Source organism: Schistocerca cancellata, chromosome 2 (genome assembly GCF_023864275.1).
Source record: "Schistocerca cancellata isolate TAMUIC-IGC-003103 chromosome 2, iqSchCanc2.1, whole genome shotgun sequence".
Lineage (NCBI taxonomy): Eukaryota > Metazoa > Arthropoda > Insecta > Orthoptera > Acrididae > Schistocerca > Schistocerca cancellata.
Window position 1 is genome coordinate 21,554,597 of NC_064627.1, and position 24,466 is coordinate 21,579,062.

General features: G+C 42.8%; 1 protein-coding gene across 1 annotated transcript in view; it reads left to right on the forward strand.

Moving 5' to 3' along the window:
• LOC126150288 (Down syndrome cell adhesion molecule-like protein Dscam2) overlaps positions 1-24,466 on the forward strand; it is a 198,272-nt gene that overhangs the window by 61,094 nt on the left and 112,712 nt on the right. The window contains exon 3 of the mRNA XM_049915867.1: positions 12,517-12,648. Within this exon, the coding sequence (XP_049771824.1) occupies positions 12,517-12,648 (132 nt within the window). The remainder of the gene's footprint in view (positions 1-12,516; positions 12,649-24,466) is intronic.

Here is a 24,466-nt window from a genome sequence, read left to right on the forward strand (position 1 = left end):
TGTACAGAAAACGCGTTGTCCCTTTCACTGTCAGGGACACAACTCGCTGTACTGAACTACATCGAGAATACAGATTCAGTTTTACCTCCATTACACACCAATTTCCTTCCGCCAAAAAAATATTCAGAAGGAATTTTCTCATCAAAAATTACAAAATTCTCAAGTCATGATGACGGTGCAAAAATTTTTTGATCGGTTTATATCATTTTACTCTCCCCACTCTCTCGTCCCTCACACAGAACACATCATATTTCCCATACTTACACTAAATTTGACGCCAACTGCCCAATCGTTTCATCTCTGGTTATTAGTCCTCGTAGTCTGTTAAGCTTGGACCCACTGATTCCCAACATTACACTTATTCACTCTCCACACTCCATCTAAACGAAACTTAAGCCAACTGGCATCCTCCGAACAGAGATCTATCCCCCCTTGCAGCTTCGACAGAACTCTCCTTTTTCTCTACGTATCTGAGCTCCCCCTCTCCCCAATGCTGTTCCTTCCTTCCTAACAGCTTGGTTCGCACTTTGGAATCATCTACCCCTCGTCACTTCCAACCTAGATCCTTTCCAAAAACTCTCTCTCACGAAAGTCCACTTGCTCCTCACTTCTGTCTCTAATCAGGAAATACTTTCCAGAATGGGATAAAACCCGCACTGATTTTTTTAATTGAATGACAGGAGTTGACCACCAGGCGGCAGGTGTGTCTTATTGTAACTTATTGTTCAATGACTGTCCTTCCCGGCAGGTCCTCCGGAGATGGAAAGCTGAGGTAAGTCTGTTTTTTTACCACTTACATGTAACTTTTCTGATGTTTTATTTCAACATTGTCTAATACAGAGTTTGAAGAAAGAAGAATAAGCGAATTACTCGTTGACACTACTGCATGTAAGTTTCACTTTCCGTGAAGATAATTGTTCCAGTTGGTCCTCAAAATCAACAATGGCGCTTTTGTCAGAAAATGGTGATGGTGAAAATCCCCGCAGGTGATCGGGGTAAGTCCCCGCAACTCCATAACAATTTTCCCACTTTCTCCCCTCTGTCACCCCCCTCCCTCCCCCATAACATGTCATTCAATCTAAACTGTGTGAGATTATCTCACTTGAACACAAAATTCCGTAGCCTAAAATAATGATTTAGGAGAAACCTTTCTGGCAAAGCGTTGAACTTTGTGCTTCTAACGTCGACGCCCGATAAAGAATGAGCGGAAGAAGAATGCGTGGGAAAAGAAAAGCTGACTTCTGCGAAGGAAGAACGTGACAAAGAAAGAAAAGAGCATACTATAGAAACAAAAGGACATAAGCTAAATTTCATTAAATCAGTACCAAAGAAGGAAGAAAACATATCAGACAAGCAGTTAATTGTTGTTCAGAGTCATATTCAGACTTCTCACATCATTACAGTGGCTCAGATATGGATTGGATTTAATATTCGGCGAAGAAGTATCCCAAGAAGAAGAAGAACAAGAAGTACACTGTTTATTAGGTACCTACACAGCGTAACCTCCGTAACTGAACTCTACCAGGCTACCCTACTAATCCTCCTTTCATGGAGAAGAAAGTATTATTTTTGTGCAAGTATTTTTAAGCATGATGTTTAAATTTACGAGGCAGTTTACTTCAGCATTATGTTGGACAACTTAGATACTATAGAACAATGTTGCAAAGGTTTACTTCAAACATTTTCTTTATTCAGTCATCCATTGCCATCCATATTTGTTTCAAATGGGGCAAAAGCCTGCAATGCGGGATTTTATCCATTTTGTTTTAGCTGAACTGCAAACTTCTCCATAATTAGCGATCATACAGACATGGTATTTGGATGGGCTTTTGTTAATAACTCAACCCATTGACTTCAATCTGAAATCGCGGGAAAACGTACCCTTCATTGATCACAATATTAGAAAAACTGATTCTAATCGCCAATAAAGCCTAATGTTAATGAAAGATATACGTTTTATTTGCATTCTCATAAAAAATCGGCTTTTGTCAGGAAAACACGTAGAAATTCATTGATACTGTAACTTTTAAAGGCAACGGCCTTGCCGTTCCCATGAGATCACCGAAGTTAAGCGCTGTCGGGCGTGGCCGCCATGCGCTGTTGCCATTTTTCGGGGTGCACGCAGCCTCGTGATGCCAATTGAGGAGCTATTCGACCGAATAGTAGCGGCTCCGGTCAAAGAAAACTATCAAAACGGCCGGGAGAGCGGTGTGCTGACCACACGACCCTCCTATCCGCGTCCTCATCTGAGGATGATACGGCGGTCGGATGGTTCCGATGGGCCACTTGTGGCCTGAAGACGGAGTGCTGTGCTTGTAACTTTTAAACTACATTTAATTTAATATATTTTAATGTTTCTCAAGCCACTTTCATATTGTCTGAAAAGAGGATGTAATTATTAGCGCTAACAGCCCTTTCCTCTTCACAGAGATCATATAGCTCTAAAGAAAAATATATAATATTTACCGAGTTCCGTGGTTTAGCCCTTTTGCCGTTCATAACAAGGCTTCTCGTGTTTTCATTAATTTAACTATCTCCGTCAGCAAAATGGCTGTTATAAGCCACAAAGTACGCTTCCCATTGTTCAGACGACTTCTTTCAAGCAGACATCACGAGGATCAAATCACTCAAAGAACAACAATGGAAAGCTACGCACGACTCTGCCATCTCGTCCGCCCTGGTTATACCACGCTACACTTCAGCAGAAGTCTCTCTACTTTCACTTTCGTTTCGCTCCGTATCAAACCCGTTCGTACAGGTGACGTCAGAGCGTTCGCCTGAGGGACAGCGTGGTGAATCGTAGCCGGATTTAATACAAGTGCCGGACCAACAACGCCTTATCAGGTAAACGAGCCAGTCTGAGGCTGTATTCCGGTGGGTTCTCACACTTGCTTGGGCAAATACCGGGCTGCATCCCAACCCCTGGCTTAGAAACACGACACACAGCTGTATCATGAATACACACAGCACGAAATTTATACGATTTTCCCCCCCTGAAGGTAATAGACCATTCCTGCTGTAGAAATGCATCAGGCCACGTACATAAATAAAAGTAACATCTCACTCGTAGATAAAAGTTTTCCTCTCGTTAGGTACCTGATATTTAAATGCGGGATCTAGTTTCTCATGACGTACACAGTGTCAAAATAACTTACGGGAATGCAGCCTGGTGACGTCGTCGACAAACGCAGATATTTTGACAGCAGACCATCTTGTCATTTTGAAGATAAAACTGCAGCAGGAAAGCGCTTTGCAAGGACATCACCTAAGTTTGCAGAGCAATTCCAGAAAGCTAAAACACACACATACACAATGTAAACAGTAGCGCCACCACACCAACCAATGATCCCGACGGCAGAAGTCACAGATAGTCAAAGTTGTTGAACGACAGGCAAGGTAGCATTACGTCTGTCCCTCTGCTTGTTGACAAGGGAGACAGTAGGATTCCAAGCTGTATTTAAGCAAAAACCTCCATCTATATTTACAATGGTACTTGCCGATTTAGCTTCAACTTCTTCCTTAGTAATACTATTCCAATAGCTGGAAGTACACGGCAGAATCTGTTAGTTGTTATATTCCATATGGTGGTACCAAAACAATATTCTACAACAGCGTGTGTGACGCTTAAGCTGAGTATTCGGAGCCTCCGTGGCCCTCATACTTTGACCAATGTATGAAATGCCACAACTGCAAGGAATACGATAGACACCAGCCTTACGCAAACAAGTATCATCCTTAACAAGACCTAAAAGGACCCTATTGGAGCTTGGAAAACATTTCACATCATACACGACAAAAAAAGGCGCACAACGAAGAAATTATCCGAATGGGACGGCAGTCGGTAAATGTGATGCAGATGTACAGACAAATAAATGATTACAATTTCAGAAAAATTGAATGATTTGTTCAATAGAAAGAGCTTCAAAAATTGAGCAAGTTAATAACGCATTGGTCGATCCGGATATTTTTATGCTGTCCGCGGACAAGGGCGATGTACCTTTGGACTAGCAGGATTACATTCAAAACATGCAGTTTTTACCATCTGACACAAGGTACCGCAGTATCGGTGCTGATCCCACAAAATGTTTTAAGAGGAAGACAGTCTGCCGAAGAAAGGTTCGCTGTTGCAGGAGACTGTCAAAAGCTTTAATACTTATTGCGCTGTTCGCCTCAGGTTATATGGCCTTTCCATGATCCACAAAGAAGGGCTCCTCTTCGTGTGGTTGTAACATTGGTGCTCCGACACATCGTGTAGCAAAAAACCTCGCTATTCTGTTGAGTTCACTAACTGAGCATCACATTTAAGAACTCAGTGGACTTCTTACGTCAATTAGATGGAATGCGTTTGAATGACTTTGATATACTCATAAGTTTTGATGTGATCTTTCTCTTCACTCATGTTCCTCTGTCTCATTCGCTGGTTCATTGAGTTTAGGTTTGGTGTTGACCAACAAACGTATTTAGGTATGTGTTGGCTTCCATTTATGCTGATGAAGGAATCATCCTGTTAGACGATAACGCCTGCCCCACGCTACCAAGAGGGCGAAGGCTAAGCTTCAGCGATTCGATTGGGAAACACTGCAACATCCTGCGTACAGCCCGGATCTTCTACCGAGCGATTTTCACATCTTTGGCGACCTGAAGAAAGACATGCGTGGACGTCGGTTTCAGTCAAACGAGGGAGTGAAAGAGTGGGTACGTTTGTGTAGCCGTTAGCAGGGAGCCGTGTTCTACGAAAGAGGAATTGATCGTCTCGTCTCCCAGTGGGATAAATGCCTTAACGCGCGTGGTGCTTAGTTTAGAATGGAACCATTCTATGGTCCCGTTGTGGCGGTTGTCGGTTCCCATTTGTTTGCCCCTTATCTTTGCCAGACATAAATCGAATGGGATTACGCTGTTTCCAGCAGACAGATCTTGGATCCGTGAGGATGGAAGCTCATTCCTCATTTGGCCACCTTGATTTTCATTTCCCCTAACTTACTTCAGACAAATGCAGGGATGCTTACTAGTATAAGACCATGGCCTGCTAACTTTCGCATCTTTCTAAAACTAGACCGGGTAAGTAAATTAAAAACATCAAACATTTTTTTTTCTTCTTAAACTGTAACATCACGACGTGTCTGGTAACCTTGTAACGTGATCCACAGATGAATAAAACTTTTACCATTATTTGATAATATGTCAGTACGACCCTATAAAGCTTATACGAAATAACTTCCTCCACTTGTACAGCAGGTTATTGTAGGTCTCTGGGGCAAGAAACAGGTTACAGGAAGGTTCACATAATCACATAATTATAGGCAGTAGGGGATTGTGGGTCCACCTTGATACAAAACACTTTTGTTTAATTTCTTCCCCAAACTAGTTTCAACCAAAATTTCGCCATCATCAGTGGATTTATTTATCCTAAAACGTGCAAAATTAGCATCATTACAAAACATTACAGAAAAGGTTTTACATGTATACTGTATATTTCCATATACTGTGTCGTATGTATGGTTTTATAATACCTTTCCACATTTGAGTCACTGTATGGTTCGCCCGCATCTCGTGGTCGTGCGGTAGCGTTCTCGCTTCCCACACCCGGGTTCCCGGGTTCGATTCCCGGCGGGGTCAGGGATTTTCTCTGCCTCGTGATGGCTGGGTGTTGTGTGCTGTCCTTAGGTTAGTTCGGTTTAAGTAGTTCTACGTTCTAGGGGACTGATGACCATAGATGTTAAGTCCCATAGTGCTCAGAGCCATTTGAACCATTTGAGTCACTGTATGGTTCCCATACTTGTTGCCGCTTTTCGGCCTGTATTCTAAGTTTGTTGGCACCTTCTACGGTAGGAGCCTCAGTTATTAGCTAAATATATGGAAATATGAACTTACATACGCCAGTGTTATGCTGTGTAGATATGAACCTTCACGTTTTCAAAATCACTCAGACAAAACCTGCACTTACTAATAGGAGTGCACGAGTGGCCAGTGGGATCGTGTTGTTTCAGTATCCCTTCCCCAAGATGAACGACCACATGAAACTATCTGTAGATAAATCAGGGGTGATGTTAACATTTAATGGAAGAATCCTAAGATGACGTAATTCGCCCACGATAAATACCAACTTACAAAACACTACTTCTGTCGACCCTTGAATACTCTACATCATCCGGGGACCCTTATCAGATTGAATTAATAGAAGAGATCCATCGAATAGCGGTGCGTTTCGTCACGGGACTGATTGGTAAACGTGAGAGCGTCACCGATGTGTCCGACAGAGACGGGAGGGTTTCACTGCGAAAATCCCGAGAAAGGAAATCAGGATCAGGCCAAATTATTATTACTTTCACAGCATACGTTCTCAGAAAGGTCTCTGGTGAGACACTAGAACTGTTTCTTGTCTTTTCCATTCACACTTCGTTTTCTGCTGAGAGTCTGAATTCTTAGTTGCAAAGCTGTGGCTATAGACAGGTTCCAAAAATGTTCAAATGTATCTGAAATCTTATGAGACTTAACTGCTAAGGTCATCAGTCCCTAAGCTTACACACTACTTAACCTAAATCTATCTATAATGTGTAGATTAAAGTAAAATTAAACAACATTTTTAGTCCCAGTTTAACAATATCAAATGTAATATTCGAAGAATGAAATTTTGAATCTGTAATTTTAAAACTACATGCAATAATTTTGTGATGTGTAGGGTAAAGGTAACATAAAGCAACATCAATACACTATATAAAAGACTGATATGTTGGAATCAAAAGTTGCAGTGCTGATACTAGCACTGTATTTTGCTATTAGTTTTGGTATAGAGAACATCATCTGGCAGGCGTATTATGACGATCAACAAGGATTTCCTTTTGCGACTCTATAAATCGATTGCCAAGTCGAAGGTTGTTCTGTTTGATCCGCCATCTTAAGTTTAGTTCGTAGTACCGATGTTTACAATAAAACGACATGCCGCGGGTGAATGACACAAAGACTTCAGACAGCGATCGGCGAAATTTGATTACCTGCTATGAAGAAAGAAGGGCAGTGCGACACCAGAAGGCATCCAAGACTTACGAGCAAAGTAAGTGAATTTCCAAATTGTTCTGTCAACAGCATACTAGTGGACAACGTGACACACTCAGATATTACACATTGTAGTGCAACGTGAGGGATTTATAGAGTTATTCATTCCGCGTTCTAAATACGAAAGTATCTGAAAGAAACCTTTACACTTGATACAATTATACGTACCTTCTGCCACACCTCAAAGTCATTTGTACAGTACGGATACTTATATGTAGATGTGGGCATCTCTTTCTTCTCAAGTGTTCCGTAGTGCCCACCATCAAATAATATCACGGAAATATCATCGAATATTTCGGCCAGATGTCTGTCATATTTACGTCGGAACATACTGAGACTGCCTACGAGGCAGCCACTGATTGAGAATGGTAGAAGTTCCTGTAGCGCGTATTTATTACAGAGACGAAAATTATGAGAAATCAAACATTGGAAAATTCAGGAATGAACAACGACAGTATTATGTAAACATAGATTGCTAGTCACCATATAGAGAAGATGACTCGCAGATAGGCAGAACAAAAAGACTGCTATAGATTCAAACTTTCGGTCAAAAGGGCTTCTTCTGAAGTAGAAAACACGGAAATTTCCAAGAATGATTGCGTATCAAAGTCGCGGGGTCCAAACGATACATATCGAACGTGCGATCGTAAATTGATCATGTGACTCCGGTGGTGGGTGTTGTGAGTATGTTTACGATGGTCACTGCAGCAACGAAAAAAGAAGAGCGTCACAAAAATACTTGTAATTGCAAAGGAGACGACTTACCTGGTTAGTCGTCGGTGTTGTCATGTGAAAGTCCATTACGGTGGTCTGGATGGATAGTTTGGAAGTGTCGAACCATGTATTCTTCCTGATACTCGTTCGTTTTCCGCACTGTCCGCAATGAAATTGTAACGGTATTTCAGTGTCGAAACTGTTAGTACCAAGTTTCACACACTTCGCACCACCACAGTCTGCACAGTCCGTTCTTTCCTCGTCCGGTAGTACTCCTATTTGTGACAAAAAGTCGAACAATTTTCTACGCTGGATAAACTTGGAATAAGATTTTTCCATGTGAGAGAATCCGCCGAAAAAACGTCAAGAAGACCAGACATCCCACCCCTACCTCCTCCTACCTGGGTAGCATAAGGGGAAAAAGTATTGCAGGTTCCTTTGCGTATAAGACAGATTTCGTTAATTTTGCCGCCATAGTCATTTCGAGAGCTGTATTTTGGAAACATCAGTACGTTTCTTCACACTTACTGCACGGTGGTAAGGGTTTTCGAGGTTCACGACAGCTATTTTGGGAGTATTCCCACTAGTGTGTCTTGGGTATTTCTGTATCCCTCTAGCTTTTACAAAACGAACCTCTGACAAACTGAACAGCTCTTGTTTGAATCCTCTGTGGCTCCCCATAAATCATTCTGGTGAAGGACGAAAATTCTTCAAGAATTGGTCGAACGAACATCAGTATTACTGAAACTCATATATCAGCATGTCGCCGATGCAGACTGCCTATCTAACAGCTTCCAGTGGCAACAAACTTGATTTTCAGTTCGTCATACAATTATTGACCGAAGTTAAAAAGAATTAAAGTGCTGTCATAACCTACTCATTAAGGTGTATAATCTTACATTGTTTTAACACAATAAGTATTAAAGTTACGAAATGTGTGTATGTCTTAAGGTAAGGTAACATTTATTTATTCGTTCGGCATATACAAGGCAAATATTACAGTGTCATTACAATCCACCAGGAAATTACAACACTACACAATGCTACTTATAGTTTTGAGCCAATCTATGGCTAGGTCAGGCAGGTAATGTATGTCCTTCAGTTCACCACTATATCCTACCACTTCACACACCAGTAGGTGGTCCATTGTCTGGATTGTCCATTCACACACGGGACTCTCCGCAAGTACCCACTTATTCATTAGATGTTTGCATCTTCCCACGCTTGTTCCAAGGCGATTTAAGGCAACCCAGGGCTTCCGAGGGAGATCAAAGTCATTTATCTTCTTGCTGGGGTCATCGATAAGCTTTTGGTTCTTGTGTGTCCCTTTGCGCCATGATTCCCCCCAGGCTAGCTTTGGGTCGAAGTCCTGTAATTCCCTGCCAATCTTCCAAAAGGGGGACCTAGATTTTAGCCTGTTGATGGGTGATAAATCTTGGTGTATAGGGAGTTCTGGATTGTATACGATCTTCCTATATATTCTTGAGGTCGCCATGGAGCGCCTTATATCAGGGGGTTCTGTGTTGGCAAGGACTGGGAGCCAGTCACATGGGGTAGCCCTAAGTGTGCCTGAGATAATTCTCATCGTCTCTTTCAATTGGGTGTCTACTTTATTTACATGCGCACTTTTCGCCCAGACTGGTGAACAATCTGGGCGAAAAGTGCGCATAAAATAATAAATAAATAAAAAATTCATTTGGTATTTGCAAATGAGAGCATGTAGCGACTTACACCAAATTTACACATAATTTCAGATCGTTACGAAAAGAAAAAATTATCTCATACCAAATTTTCGCTTTTCATGCAGTAAAACATCAGCATTAGCCATGATGTTTTAACTAGTTATTTTTTACTACTAATTTGATTCGCAACACATTTTGCAGATAATATCCACATATGCCTCTGAATGTATCTGCAAAATTGTAGCACCGTACGACACATACTTATGGAGATATGGCGTCATAAACATTGAGGTGAGTGAAAAACTAGGGTTTTGAGCCTTCAGCGTTAAAGATCTTACATGCTTAACGTCTAATATTCAACATATTAACTCAATTGTAAAATAGTAATGCGATGAAGCTGTTTTATACATTGCAGTTAGATTGCTTAAATATCGGAAGGGCGAGGGAAGGGAATTACTGGTTGGTTTGTTCTATTTGTTCACAACGTCATTAACCAGGGCTCTCTCGTTCTGGATCGGCAGAAGTCAATGGAAGCCGGTTGACTTCGCCCCACTAATGTTTCGTGTCCAGCCGCTGCAACGTTGGCGATCTAACAACTCAGTCTTTTTTTTGTTTGATTGATTAATGGAGTGCTTTATCTTCAACCGAATTGTTGATTCCATTTTTCTGCACGATATTTTGACGACCTTCTCTTCAGGTCGTCGAAATACATCGCAGAAAAATTACGTGAGTAACTCGGCTGTACACATGAAAGCATACCACTAACTGTTTAAACTGGCCGTTGATTTATCTTGCCTATTCTATCCGTGATCGGCTTAGAACTTGTACTTTTGAGGTAGCTGACTCACACCACACCCATTAGATAAGTCCCTAGCAGGATGCTTTCTCTAGAGGCAGCTGAGCCCCAAATAATCTAAGAGCAATGATTTGAAAAAAAATTGGTCTTAGTTCTTTAAATAAGCATTAATCGAAATTTCTGCTATCGTCTATTGTTGTGGGTAACAATAAAACAAAATTTTTTCACAACATTAATTCGATGAGTATTAGGGGATACGTTGTTCATCCAACATAAAGGTTCATAACGCCAATGAACAAAGTTATCGAATAGGAGCCCTTGAAGCTGATTAATCTCACACGGGTCATTCATTACTTCGACCGACTGTGCCGTATGGCTAGCTGAAGTAACTTAATAAAATTCGGTCGCTAGGTTAGTGTCAGACAACGACTAATCAGAAAGAGTAACCGCTCGCGACAAGCAAGCTGGAAACGCTTCGGATCAAAAGACATCGGTTTGATCCTACTTCCAGCGTTGGATGGAACACTGATGCACGTTAATCGATTTCAGAGCTGCAAGATGGATGGAGAAGGCAGTACAGAATCCGTTACTTGTGCTGGTCTTGAATGTATGAAGACAGGAATTCTAGAGAAATTGCATATGTACTTAATGAGTTTCAGTGCATTAGCTATGATGAGAAGAAGGTATGGAGTTCTGTTGAGTGCAGGAGAAACCAGAAGATCTAACATACCAGGGTCCTTAATTGCTCTGAGAGCTTGCCATTATACGGTAATGTGGTATTTTCAGTGACTGACTTCAATGGCGGACGGGCCCAGCGTAGGAAGCAGAGGGTAGTCCTTCACTGGGACGGCCGCGCGATACGCGTGCTCTGTGACACCGCCTGGCTACAGCTGACCTCCTGTTCCCCTGCGGAAACGTCGGCCATTCTTCGGCAGTTGACTTCATGGAATCTCCCGCTCTGTCCCCTCCCATGCTGCCAACCCAAGCGGGCTCTCAGGAACGTCCCTTTCAAAGGGATCACCGGGGAACTCCTCTCTGTTAAGGTTCGTAGTAAGGTCGACTTTGCACACGACCCGCAGCTAACACGGCCTTTTCCAACGAACCTTAACTTGACGGCCTCACTCTCACTTCCTGTCCCAAGAACGGCCACTGCACAAAATTTGCCGGAATATGGAGTGAAGTCGACTTTCTGATTCATCCCCTAGGCGTTCCATTGGGTTCAGGTTCATACTCTGGGCAGGTCAGACCATCTCAGTAATGTCATTGTCCACAAACCTTTGCCACACAGATGGTGCTTTACTTCAGTGTGCATTGTCATGCTGATATAATCAGTCACCGTCTTCAAACTTATCCACTATTGTATGCAATACACAGCACTGTGAAACGTGTTGATATCCTCTTGCGTTTAGCGTTTTCGTAACAGCTTTAAGGGGGCTATACCCTAACACCAAAAACAACCCCAAAACAACACCATCTCCTGTACACCGTTTCCACTACACATAATGCCAGGCATTCGCCATGCTGAAACGCTTCCATTCGGTTGATGCGTGGTATAACGTGATACATCATTCTAAATCACACGTTTCTAACCTTCTACTGGTCAGAACTGTCTCCCTTAAGACCATTTCACAGGCATCGTAGTATTGACGTGTGTGGCTTGTGATTAGCTGGTCGTCCGTTGTTCCCCATTCCTTTCAGCTCCCTATGCACAGTCATTGTGCTAGCTGCTCTGCTGGAAGCACTTTAGAACTCGCGAATGATTCCTTCCGGCCATTTCAAGCGATTTTTCCACAAAATATTCGACGGCCACCATCCGTCAGTACGTAAGGTCTGCCTGGTTTTCCTTTTATCTGTGGTTGTTCATTCGTGTTTCGACTTCACAGCCACATCACCAACAGCCGGCATGGGCAGCTTCACAAGTAGTCAAATGTTCGCGATGCTTTTATTACTGAGGTGACATCTGATGACTAATCCGTGTTCGATGGATTGAGACTTCTTGACCGAACTATTCTGGTGTCAGTACGTCTCTACCGACTACGCAGTGCTCCGTGTCCGCTTTAATACTGGTAAGTCTGCCTCTCGTGACATATGGTGTTGGATTCCACGTTACAAAGGACCGTCCGGAAACTTTTAATCAAATTATGTAAACCACATTGGCTCAATGCCACACATCTAGCTGTGTCACAACGAATATTTGGCTCACTATAAAGCCGCTCTAGAGCAGAAGGACAGGGAGGTGAGAGACGGTGGGGACGCCGCCACTTGTTGCAGACTGCTGGTGACGTCACCGCAGAGCTCGGTGCCGCCGCGCATCACGGACTCCCGCAGCCACGTGCAGGCGCGCTACAGGCAGCCCGTGGAGCTGCCGTGCGCCGCCCAGGGGTTCCCGCTGCCCACCTACACGTGAGTACCGCGTCCAGGCCACCAGTCGCAAGTCCTGTGCTGTCATCTTTTCAATCTCATAGTGATACGTTTAGTTGATAAGCCCCTTTTGAAGGTATTTTTTGTTGACAGATGTGAAAATTACCGAACAATCAGTTTAATAAGCCACAGCTGCAAAATACTAACACGAATTCTTTACAGACGAATGGAAAAACTAGTAGAAGCCGACCTCGGGGAAGATCAGTTTGGATTCCGAAGAAATACTGGAACACGTGAGGCAATACTGACCTTACGACTTGTCTTAGAAGAAAGATTAAGGAAAGGCAAAACTACGTTTCTAGCATTTGTAGACTTAGAGAAAGCTTTTGACAATGTTGACTGGAATACTCTCTTTAAAATTCTAAAGGTGGCAGGGGTAAAATACAGGGAGCGAAAGGCTATTTACAATTTGTACAGAAACCAGATGGCAGTTGTAAGAGTCGAGGGGCATGAAAGGGAAGCAGTTGTTGTGAAGGGAGTAAGACAGGGTTGTAGCCTCTCCCCGATGTTATTCAATCTGTATATTGAGCAAGCAGTAAAGGAAACAAAAGAAAAATTCGGAGTTGGTATTAAAATCCATGGAGAAGAAATAAAAACTTTGAGGTTCGCCGATGACATCGTAATTCTGTCAGAGACAGCAAAGGACTTAGAAGAGCAGTTGAATGGAATGGATAGTGTCTTGAAAGGAGGATATAAGATGAACATCAACAAAATCAAAACGAGGATAATGGAATGTAGTCGAATTAAGTTGGGTGATGCTGAGGGAATTAGATTAGGAAATGAGACACTTAAAGTAGTAAAGCAGTTTTGCTATTTGGGGAGCAAAATAACTGATGACGGTTGAAGTAGAGAGGATATAAAATGTAGACTGGCAATGGCAAGGAAAGCGTTTCTGAAGAAGAGAAATTTGTTAACATCGAGTATAGATTTAAGTGTCAGGAAGTCATTTCTGAAAGTATTTGTATGGAGTGTAGCCATGTATGGAAGTGAAACATGGACGATAAATAGTTTGGACAAGAAGAGAATAGAAACTTTCGAAATGTGGTGCTACAGAAGAATGCTGAAGATTAGATGGGTAGATCACATGACTAATGAGGAAGTATTGAATAGGATTGGGGAGAAGAGAAGTTTGTGGCACAACTTGACCAGAAGAAGGGATCGGTTGGTAGGACATGTTCTGAGGCATCAAGGGATCACCAATTTAGTATTGGAGGGCAGCGTGGAGGGTAAAAATCGTAGAGGGAGACCAAGAGATGAATACACTATGCAGATTCAGAAGGATGTAGGTTGCAGTAGGTACTGGGAGATGAAGAAGCTTGCACACGATAGAGTAGCATGGAGAGCTGCATCAAACCAGTCTCAGGACTGAAGACCACAACAACAACAACAACAACATACATACCACATTCTGGTACTAAGATGTTAATGACTTTATGTTGACTTATGGCATGACTTTCTAGCTAGGAAACATGTTGGAAATATGGCGCCTACTTCTATGCGACATGCTTTTAATAATTTCCACAGCGAAATTCTGTCTCAAAATGTCGCAGAAAAGCCAAAGAGATTCTGGTCATACACAAAGCACACCAGTGGCAAGACGCAGTCAATACCTTTACTGCGCGATAACAACGGTGAAGTCACTGATGACAGTGCCACTAAAGCAGAGTTATTAAACACAGTCTTCCGAAACACCTTCACCAAAGAAGACGAAGTAAATATTCCTGAATTCCAATCAGGAACAACCTCCAAGATGAGAAACATGGAAGTAGATATCCTCGGTGTAGCAAAGCAGCTTAAATCACTTAATAAAGGCAAGGCCTCTAATCCAGACCAGTCAGGTTCTTCTCAGAGTATGCTGATAAAATAGCTCCATATTTAGCAATTACATGCAACCACCCGCTCACAGAAAGATCCGTACCTAAACACTGGAAAATTACTCAAGTCACACCAATACCGAAAGAGGGAAGTAGGAGTAATCAGCTAAATTACAGGCCTATATCACTAACGTCAGTTTGCGGTAGGATTTTGAAACATATACTGTATTCGAACATTATGAAGTACCTCGAAGAAAACGATTTATTGACACATAGTCAGAACGTTTTCAGAAGATATCGTTCTTGAGAAACACAACTATCTCTTTATACCCATGAAGTAATGAGTGCTATCGACAGGGGATGTCAAATTGATCCCATATTTTTAGATTTCCAGGAGGCTTTCGGTACCGTTCCTCACAAGCGTCTTCTAACCAAACTGCGTGCCTACGGAGTATCGCCTTAGTTGTGCGACTGGATTCGTGATTTCCTGTCAGAAAGGTCACAGTTCGTAGAAATAGACGGATAGTCATCGAGGAAAACAGGAGTAAAATCCAGTGTTCCCCGAGGAAGTGTTATAGTCCCTCTGTTGTTCCTGATCTATATTAACGACATAGGAGACAATCTGAGTAGCCGTCTTAGATTGTTTGCAGATGATGCTGTCATTTACCGTCTTGTAAAGTCATCAAATGATCAAAACGACTTGGAAAATGATTTAGGTAAGATATCTGTATGGTGCGAAAACTGACAATTGACCCTGAATAAGGAAAAGTGTGAAGTTATTCACAAGAGTACTAAAAGAAATCAGCTAAATTTCGATTACGCGATAAGTCACACAAATTTGAAAGCTGTAAATTCACATAAATACTTAGGAATTATAATTACATATAACCTAAATTGGAACGATCACATAGATAATATTGTGGGTAGAGCAAACCAAAGACTGCGATTCATTCGCAGAACAATTGGAAGGTGCAAACAGGTCTACTAAAGAGACTGCTTACACCACGCTTGTCCGCCCTATTCTGGAATATTGCTGTGCGGTGTGGCATCCGCATCACGTGGCACTGACGGATGACACCGAAAAAGTACAAAGAAGGGCAGCTCGTTTTGTATTATCGCGAAATAGGAGAGATAGTGTCACAGACATGATACGTGAATTGGAATGGCAATCATTCAAACAAAGGCGTTTTTCGTTGTGACGGGATCTTCTCATGAAATTTCAATCACCAGTTTTCTCCTCCGATTGCGAAAACTTTCTGTTGGCACTCACCTAAATAGGGAGAAATGATCATCACGATAAAATAAGAGAAATCAGGGCTCGCACAGAAAAATTTAAGTGCTCGTTTTTCCCGCGTGCCGTTCGAGAGTGGAACGGTAGAGAGACAGCTTGAAAGTGGTTCATTGAACCCTCTGCCAGGCACTTTATTGTGAATAGCAGAGTAATCACGTAGTTGTAGATGTAGATGTAGAAGGGGGATAAGTTACGATCAACAGCTGTTTAATGAACAAATTTATATATTTAGCGTATGTCGTAGTGCATAGCATGAATTAATGAAATACAAACAATAGAGACTTTAATAACATACAGGTTACATAAAAAGAAAGCAGAGTAAACTTAAAAATACATAAAATATAAAAAACCCACAAATATCTGGAAACACAGCTGAGGCCGAATGTCCATGTTGCTGACATATTCTTTCGCCTTTCGGTAGCAGACAGGAAATCGGAGAGGTCTCCAGTGAAGGCTGCAACCGACGGACTTAAAAGGCTTCAGGTGTATATTCACAGGCTTGCCTAGTAGCTCCATAATCGCAACTGAGATTCTATTTACGGTAAACTAGATTTTTCAAGGCTTATCGAATCCGAGTGCTCTGCTCGTGAGAAATGGCATATTATGAAAGGCAGCGGGTGCCAGTTTAGCCTACTCCTCATTCCAGCGATTGGTTACACTGTTCAATTTTCTCCAAAATCGTTGGGCTCTTCAGGTGTGAATGTCGAGAGCGCAAGTCAGCGATGTTTTGTTGGAATCTGTTGTTGTTGTTGTGGTCTTCAGTCCTGAGACTGGTTTGATGCAGCTTTCCATGCTACTCTATCCTGTGCAAGCTTCTTCATCTCCCAGTACCTACTGCAACCTACATCCTTCTGAATCTGCTTAGTGTATTCATCTCTTGGTCTCCCTCTACGATTTTTACCCTCCACGCTGCCCTCCAAATGCTAAATTTGTGATCCCTTGATGCCTCAGAACAGGTCCTACCAACCGGTCTCTTCTTCTCGTCAAGTTGTGCCACAAACTCCTCTTCTCCCCAATTCTATTCAATACCTCCTCATTAGTTATATGATCTACCCATCTAATCTTCAGCATTCTTCTGTAGCACCACATTTAGAAAGCTTCTATTCTCTTCTTGTCCAAACTATTTATCGTCCATGTTTCACTTCCATACATGGAATCTAGAACATGGTTATTCTCGTATTTTTTTGAGTTCTGTAACAAGTGGTTTCTCTCGTCGCAGGCGGGGAGAACTATATTGCTTAGCGTATTAGCCACTATTTTACTTTTACTTTACACGTCTAGTTCTGTGGGACCAAATTAACGAGCAAATCTTCAACGTCAAGGAACGTGTCAGTAGATGAAATTACAACATAAAAGTAATAACAGGTAAAACAAAAAGCTTACGAACCCAAAAAATAGACAAGTCATAACTTATACTAAAGCAGTTAAGAATTCAACGCAGGATTCAGTTTAGTTTTCCAAGAAACTCCTTGGCAGAACAGACGGAGTGACGCATGAGGAAACTCTTCAGTTTAGATTTGAAGGCGCATGGATTACTGCCAAGGTTTTTCAATTCTTGTGGCAGCTTATTGAAAATGGATGCAGCAGTATACTGTACACCTTTCTGCACAAGAGTTAAGGAAGTGCTACCCAAATGCAGATTGGATTTCTGCCCAGTATTAACTGAGTGGAAGCTGCAAATTCTTGAGAATAAGCTGATATTGTTAACAAGAAACGACAGTAAAGAATATATATACTGAGAGGCCAATGTCAGTATGCCTAGACTAGCGAACAGGGGTCGACAAGAGGTTCGCGAACTTACACTATTTAGTGCCCGAACCGCCCGTTTCTGAGCCAAAAATATCCTTTCAGAATCGGAAGTTACCCCAAAATATAATACCATACGTCATAAGCGAATGAAAATAAGCAAGGAGACTATTTTCCATCTCGAACTATCAGTTACTTCAGATACCTTTCTAATAGTAAAAATTGTAGCATTAAGTCTTTGAACAAGATCCTGAATGTGGGCTTTCCCCCAGTTTACTATCTATCTGAACAACTAGAAATTTGAACTGTTCAGTTCCACTGATCATATGCCCATTCTGTAAAATTGAAACGTCCCGTTTTCTTGAATTGTTTGTTAGAAAATGTAAAAACTAATTCTTACTGTGATTTAGCGTTAATTTATTTTCTACAAGCCATGAACTTTTGTCTTGAGCTGCACTATGTTGGGGGTTGCCTTTATTGGTGCTGTTATGAGGCGCATAGTTCGATTTAGTTTTACGTGAATGAGGCTAGTGTGAGTTCTGTTGAGCCAAACTGGTGCACAGTATTCCACATCCAGATAGGGCAAAGCAAGAGCTTGAAGTCCGTAGCGTGAAGCCTGAATACTCCCATGGAATTATATCAATCATGTTCGTCTCTTGGATCACATTTCATCATCATAAGCACAGCAATCATGGCTGTGTGCAGACAAGCGCAGAGACTGCCTTACCCTCTTTCTTTTTTACTGTCTTATCAGCGTACATTGTCCGTTGACCTTAACGCTCTTGTCTGAACAACACAGCAGAAAGACGGCTGCCCATCAGAGCAAAATGCTTTCTGTCCGATTCCATCGTTCAGCCACCTTCTCGAATTCCATCTCAGTATTAGGGATTCGACTCTGTAACAACCTCCTGCATTATATTAGAGAACCAAATAACATCTTCACCTTCAGAAGACAGGTAATGACATATCTACCAAAGCAACAATAAGATTACTATTCTCTTTGCACTCACTCTTTACCCTTGTACATCCCTCTTTCCAACCTGATCTTCCTCATTTTCCAGTATTCCTAGCCGATGTATTCTCCTAAAATTTCCTTTACCCCAAACTCGCTATATCAGTTAACATTTATTTTGTACATCTATATATTCTTCTTACATCGGCCATTATCATTATTGTTTTTAACGTCACACAATTATTATTAGTAGTAGTAGTATTATGAAATCATTTAATACTAATTGTCATATTGAAATTTTTATTTCTTTGGTAACTGTGATGTAATAGATACTGTACGTGTGAAACCCTGGTCTGATGTAAGTCAGGATCTGATGGCTCTAATCACGTTAAATAAATAAAATAATTTAGGTGCCAACCGTTTTCTGCAAGATGTTGGTGCGAGTTTTAAGTTTGGTTGCTGTGTTCTTGATGCCCTGTGTATTTTTACGACTTACTGCCAGGGCCCAATCGTGAGCATTTTCAAAAATCTGTGAGGTGGCCTCGGACATACCCATTATGTAAAGGCTAAATAACAGACGAGCCAGAACGGATCCCTACAGAAGACTTTTGTTCAGCTTCATCTGAGTGCTCAGTTCAGCTTCACAAACAAAGAGATGATGTGTTCTCTTCTACAGAGCTTGTTTATGCTAGTACGCTGGAACCCATTCCCAGTGGCACTACCGTGATTGTGAAATGCTTTGACGGCTGATCACTGCGGGGAAATGACCAGCGTGCCTACTGCTGCCGGTTTAGGTGCTTTCGAATTCATCAATTTACATGTAAATTTGTACTGCGCCGGCCATTATACAGTATGTGGCGGAGATTACAACGTTGGCAGTGAGTATTACCCCTTCCTCAATGTTCTACTTCGATTCGTGAGTAATGTGCTGGAGAGCCACTACTGGTGTAACACAGTATGATCGCTGGATGGCACTAGTAACGTCTGACGTTATTATTGTTGAAAATCTTGCCATTTGATTTTATTAAAGCAATTGCAGCCTGGTAATTGGCCGAGTGTTTTGATTCCAGTGCGTACTTAAAGAAATTTGTGAAAATAATGGAAATTTCATATGAATGTTACATTTGGACTTTTTTTTATTTTCGTAATGGTATACCACAGCAACAGTGTCTCGATTCATTTCATCCAATATCTGGTAATGAGTCACTCTCTAAAATGAAACAAAATTTCCATATGAATCTGCCTCAGAAGGCCCAAGAGTACCAACTGACCGTTTTGCAATGCTGAACCGATAGACATAACTGAATGTCGATATGGAGGGATATTTAATCAGCACACCTCTCTCCCAGTCATGTTCAGTTGCACTTCACTTGCCAACTGCACTTGGCAGATCTTGATGGTAATCCATCCAAGTGCTAGCCAACCCTGACATAACTTCAGTAATGTCACTAGAGTAGTGGGGGAGAGTCGATCCTGGCGCATTTTGTTTGTGTGGGTTGCATACATTTCAGGAGTAAATTATCCGCCTCCCCTTAAACTGTTTTTCTACTAATTGATTTATGACCCCCTGGGAGTTGGTTTATGACCTCTTGGGGATAATCCATCTATCTGGGAAACCCCCATCTCCCATCACCCTCCTCTTCCCCTACCCCTGTGGGAAAAGGGACACTATTTTGTCACCTTTCCCCAGTTCAGTTCTGAGCCACTTTTGTCCCTCCGGGGAAATCCCCCAGCCCTCCCCTCCCCATATAGAAATAGACAAGAAAAAGACTGAGTCTATACTGATCTGTTGGTATGAATGTTATCTCACAAAACGAAATTCAGTTCAATGTCAATTATCATAATGATATGTTATTCAATTCAGTTTGCATTTTCTTTATTTAATCAGTTTGCAGGAGACAGAGCTCCTCCCCACCCCCCACCCGTTTGGGTACAGCTCCTGGAAAATTCCCAAGCCCTCACCTGCTCCCCCCCACTTCCCCCTTTCACCATATATGAAAACTGGTCAGAAAAATTCTCAGTCTATGCTAAGCTGTTGGTGTGAATAATCTCACAACACGAAATTCAAATCAGTGCTAACTAACATAATAATATATTGTTCACTTCAATTTTCATATTCTTTATATAGTCAATTTGTGGGAGACAGGACTCCTCCCCTAAACACTGGAAATACTGAGGCACTTGTGATTGATCACAACAGGTCTTTTGCATATTTGGTGGGAAATATCTCATCAAACTGATTGACTTGTGAAATTTTTCAATTTGTGGGAAAGAACTTCACTTAAAACACTCGCCCCAACCCATATCTGCAGAAAAATGAAAACTTCCGATCACGCCATCCGGCGATTACAGGCTGGTACATCGCATCTTCACATATGTGTGCCAGTCAGGAGAAGACAGCACTTGCAACGACCACACCAGAAGTTGCACAGCCATCTTCTGTGTGCTCTATGCAGCATCACCGCTGGCCAGCAGAGGTTGAACGCAGCATTCATTCTATTCCAGTCTTTGGATGTTACCTTACAGCATCTGGCATACATCCTGTTTCTCTCTGATGTTCTGTGGTGACAAACTGTAAGTTCATAAAACAGCTATCTTGTACAGCAAAGAAAACATTGCATCATTGTAACGAATCCTTTCTGTGTGCCCCTAGTCCACAATACCACTCAAAACTGACCTGCAACTAACGGTGGAAGAATTTTCTGAGCAACTGAACTGACAATTAACCTACAGTCCTGGTGTTTCAAACACACACAGATTACAGTTCAATAAACGCTACCACAACTGAAGGAAAATGCTTCACCACTCAACTTAAACATCGAAAGAGTCATGAAAAAGAACACCACTGATAAACAATGGATCATAATGCAACACTCACATGAGAATCACATATGCATTTTGCAAATCAAGTAATAAAATTTCAGCCACAAATAGATCATAGTGCTAAATATTTATATCCAACGTCTTGTATGCACTGACATTTGAGAGCAGGAGCACCTTCCTCCACATGCTGTCCATAAGATACACATCACTGTGTTGTCTTGAGTGTCTGGTTGTGTCGCCACTCAACTAACATAAAGGTTAGTTCCCTATTCACCCGCCATGATGGCGCAGCTGTAGACCAGAAGTCGCTTCCCTATGGTATTTTGTGCCTGGGAAATTCCTGTGGAATTCCTCTCCCTCTCTCTCTCTCTCTCTCTCTCTCTTTCACCCCCCCCCCCTCTCTCTCACATTGGTACTTCCTACTATGCATCAAACCCTTAGACAAAGGTGTTCTCCCCTCTCCCACTTCTCATCAATCCATGACATGTGAATTGGCAGGATAAAGACTCAGTGCTATTAGAGGGAAGGATATAAGGTATTTATTTACTTTCTTCATTTTTGTGGGTGTTGCTCTGCTGGATTGTCCTAAAGCTGCCCCTACACACTGCCATCCTCTCCAACCTCACTTTCTGCTGCCCCCTCCCACTCCCTACTTTTTCCAATAGTGCATGTGTGAGTAAACTTTCACCTTGTTGAGAGCCCTAGGCCATAATAACATTTGAAATTGTTGGGGTACCATCCTATTGTCACCCTCTTTTTCCGAAGACAAAGCCTATTCCTATGAAGGTCCTTGGAGAGGTCTGTGTTTTTACGTCAAAGACTCACAATGCGGTGGTCTACTGCCGACTCGTTATTGATGAAGACGATCTATGGGCGGCTTACACAACATCTGCTGATCCTTCTGTTGCTTGCTCCAGAGGGCTCGCATTGATGTATTCCACACTCATCCACCTGTATTGGTCTATGGACAGGCGAGGTGGGGTCTTTATTTATTTTCTGGGATAGTATCTTACAGTGGCCACCTCCAGTGTCTGATATACACTCCTGGAAATTGAAATAAGAACACCGTGAATTCCATTGTCCCAGGAAGGGGAAACTTTATTGACACATTCCTGGGGTCAGATACATCACATGATCACACTGACAGAACCACAGGCACATAGACACAGGCAACAGAGCATGCACAATGTCGGCACTAGTACAGTGTATATCCACCTTTCGCAGCAATGCAGGCTGCTATTCTCCCATGGAGACGTTCGTAGAGATGCTGGATGTAGTCCTGTGGAACGGCTTGCCATGCCATTTCCACCTGGCGCCTCAATTGGACCAGCGTTCGTGCTGGACGTGCAGACCGCGTGAGACGACGCTTCATCCAGTCCCAAACATGCTCAATGGGGGACAGATCCGGAGATCTTGCTGGCCAGGGTAGTTGACTTACACCTTCTAGAGCACGTTGGGTGGCACGCGATACATGCGGACGTGCATTGTCCTGTTGGAACAGCAAGTTCCCTTGCCAGTCTAGGAATGGTAGAACGATGGGTTCGATGACGGTTTGGATGTACCGTGCACTATTCAGTGTCCCCTCGACGATCACCAGTGGTGTACGGCCAGTGTAGGAGATCGCTCCCCACACCATGATGCCGGGTGTTGACCCTGTGTGCCTCGGTCGTATGCACTCCTGATTGTGGCGCTCACCTGCACGGCGCCAAACACGCATACGACCATCATTGGCACCAAGGCAGAAGCGACTCTCATCGCTGAAGACGACACGTCTCCATTCGTCCCTCCATTCACGCCTGTCGCGACACCACTGGAGGCGGGCTGCACGATGTTGGGGCGTGAGCGGAAGACGGCCTAACGGTGTGCGGGACCGTAGCCCAGCTTCATGGAGACGGTTGCGAATGGTCCTCGCCGATACCCCAGTAGCAACAGTGTCCCTAATTTGCTGGGAAGTGGCGGTGCGGTCCCCTACGGCGCTGCGTAGGATCCTACGGTCTTGGCGTGCATCCGTGCGTCGCTGCGGTCCGGTCCCAGGTCGACGGGCACGTGCACCTTCCGCCGACCACTGGCGACAACATCGATGTACTGTGGAGACCTCACGCCCCACGTGTTGAGCAATTCGGCGGTACGTCCACCCGGCCTCCCGCATGCCCACTATACGCCCTCGCTCAAAGTCCGTCAACTGCACATACGGTTCACGTCCACGCTGTCGCGGCATGCTACCAGTGTTAAAGACTGCGATGGAGCTCCGTATGCCACGGCAAACTGGCTGACACTGACGGCGGCGGTGCACAAATGGTGCGCAGCTAGCGCCATTCGACGGCCAACACCGCGGTTCCTGGTGTGTCCGCTATGCCGTGCGTGTGATCATTGCTTGTACAGCCCTCTCGCAGTGTCCGGAGCAAGTATGGTGGGTCTGACACACCGGTGTCAATGTGTTCTTTTTTCCATTTCCAGGAGTGTACATTCACCCCATAAGTTTCATTCCAACACACTATGGTGACAAATTTTAAGGTGATAAAACAAATACCTTGTACATGAAAGAAAACGTCGATTCTTTACAACACAGCCAGGAATGCGGCATTGCTGTATGCCCTACACATCAGTACCACTCGACAGACGCCCTGCTTTTGAGTGTGTTATCCTATAACTGTCTCCATACACCACTACTTCAACTGCCACCCTTGCCATGTATCCGATGTGCCCGAGTGGTTCTAGGCACTTCAGACCAGAACCATGCAGCTGCTACAGTCGGAGGTTCGAATCCTGCCTTGGGCATGGATGTGTGTGATGTCCTTAGGTTAGTTAGGTTTAAGTAGTTCTAAGTCTAGTGGACTGATGACCTCAGATGTTAAGTCCTATAGTGCTCAGAGTCATTTGAACCGTTTTCACCATGTATGTATTAATCTATGACACATCGAAAACTTCCAATATTTTGACGTGAAAACTGCAGAACGTCCCGGATATTTAGGAACATCAAACCAAGTAAAAGTGAGAACTATTTTGGTTCAAACTTCAAGTTGCAAAACATCTATTTTTATAAGCTATAGCACAGTGGAACAGTCATATCTAACATCAACCTAGCTCTCATGAGCAACCAGCTATTAGAAAACACAATTGCAATGATAATAAAGCAGTCATGTTTCCACGAGAACAGATAGAACCTATTTCTTT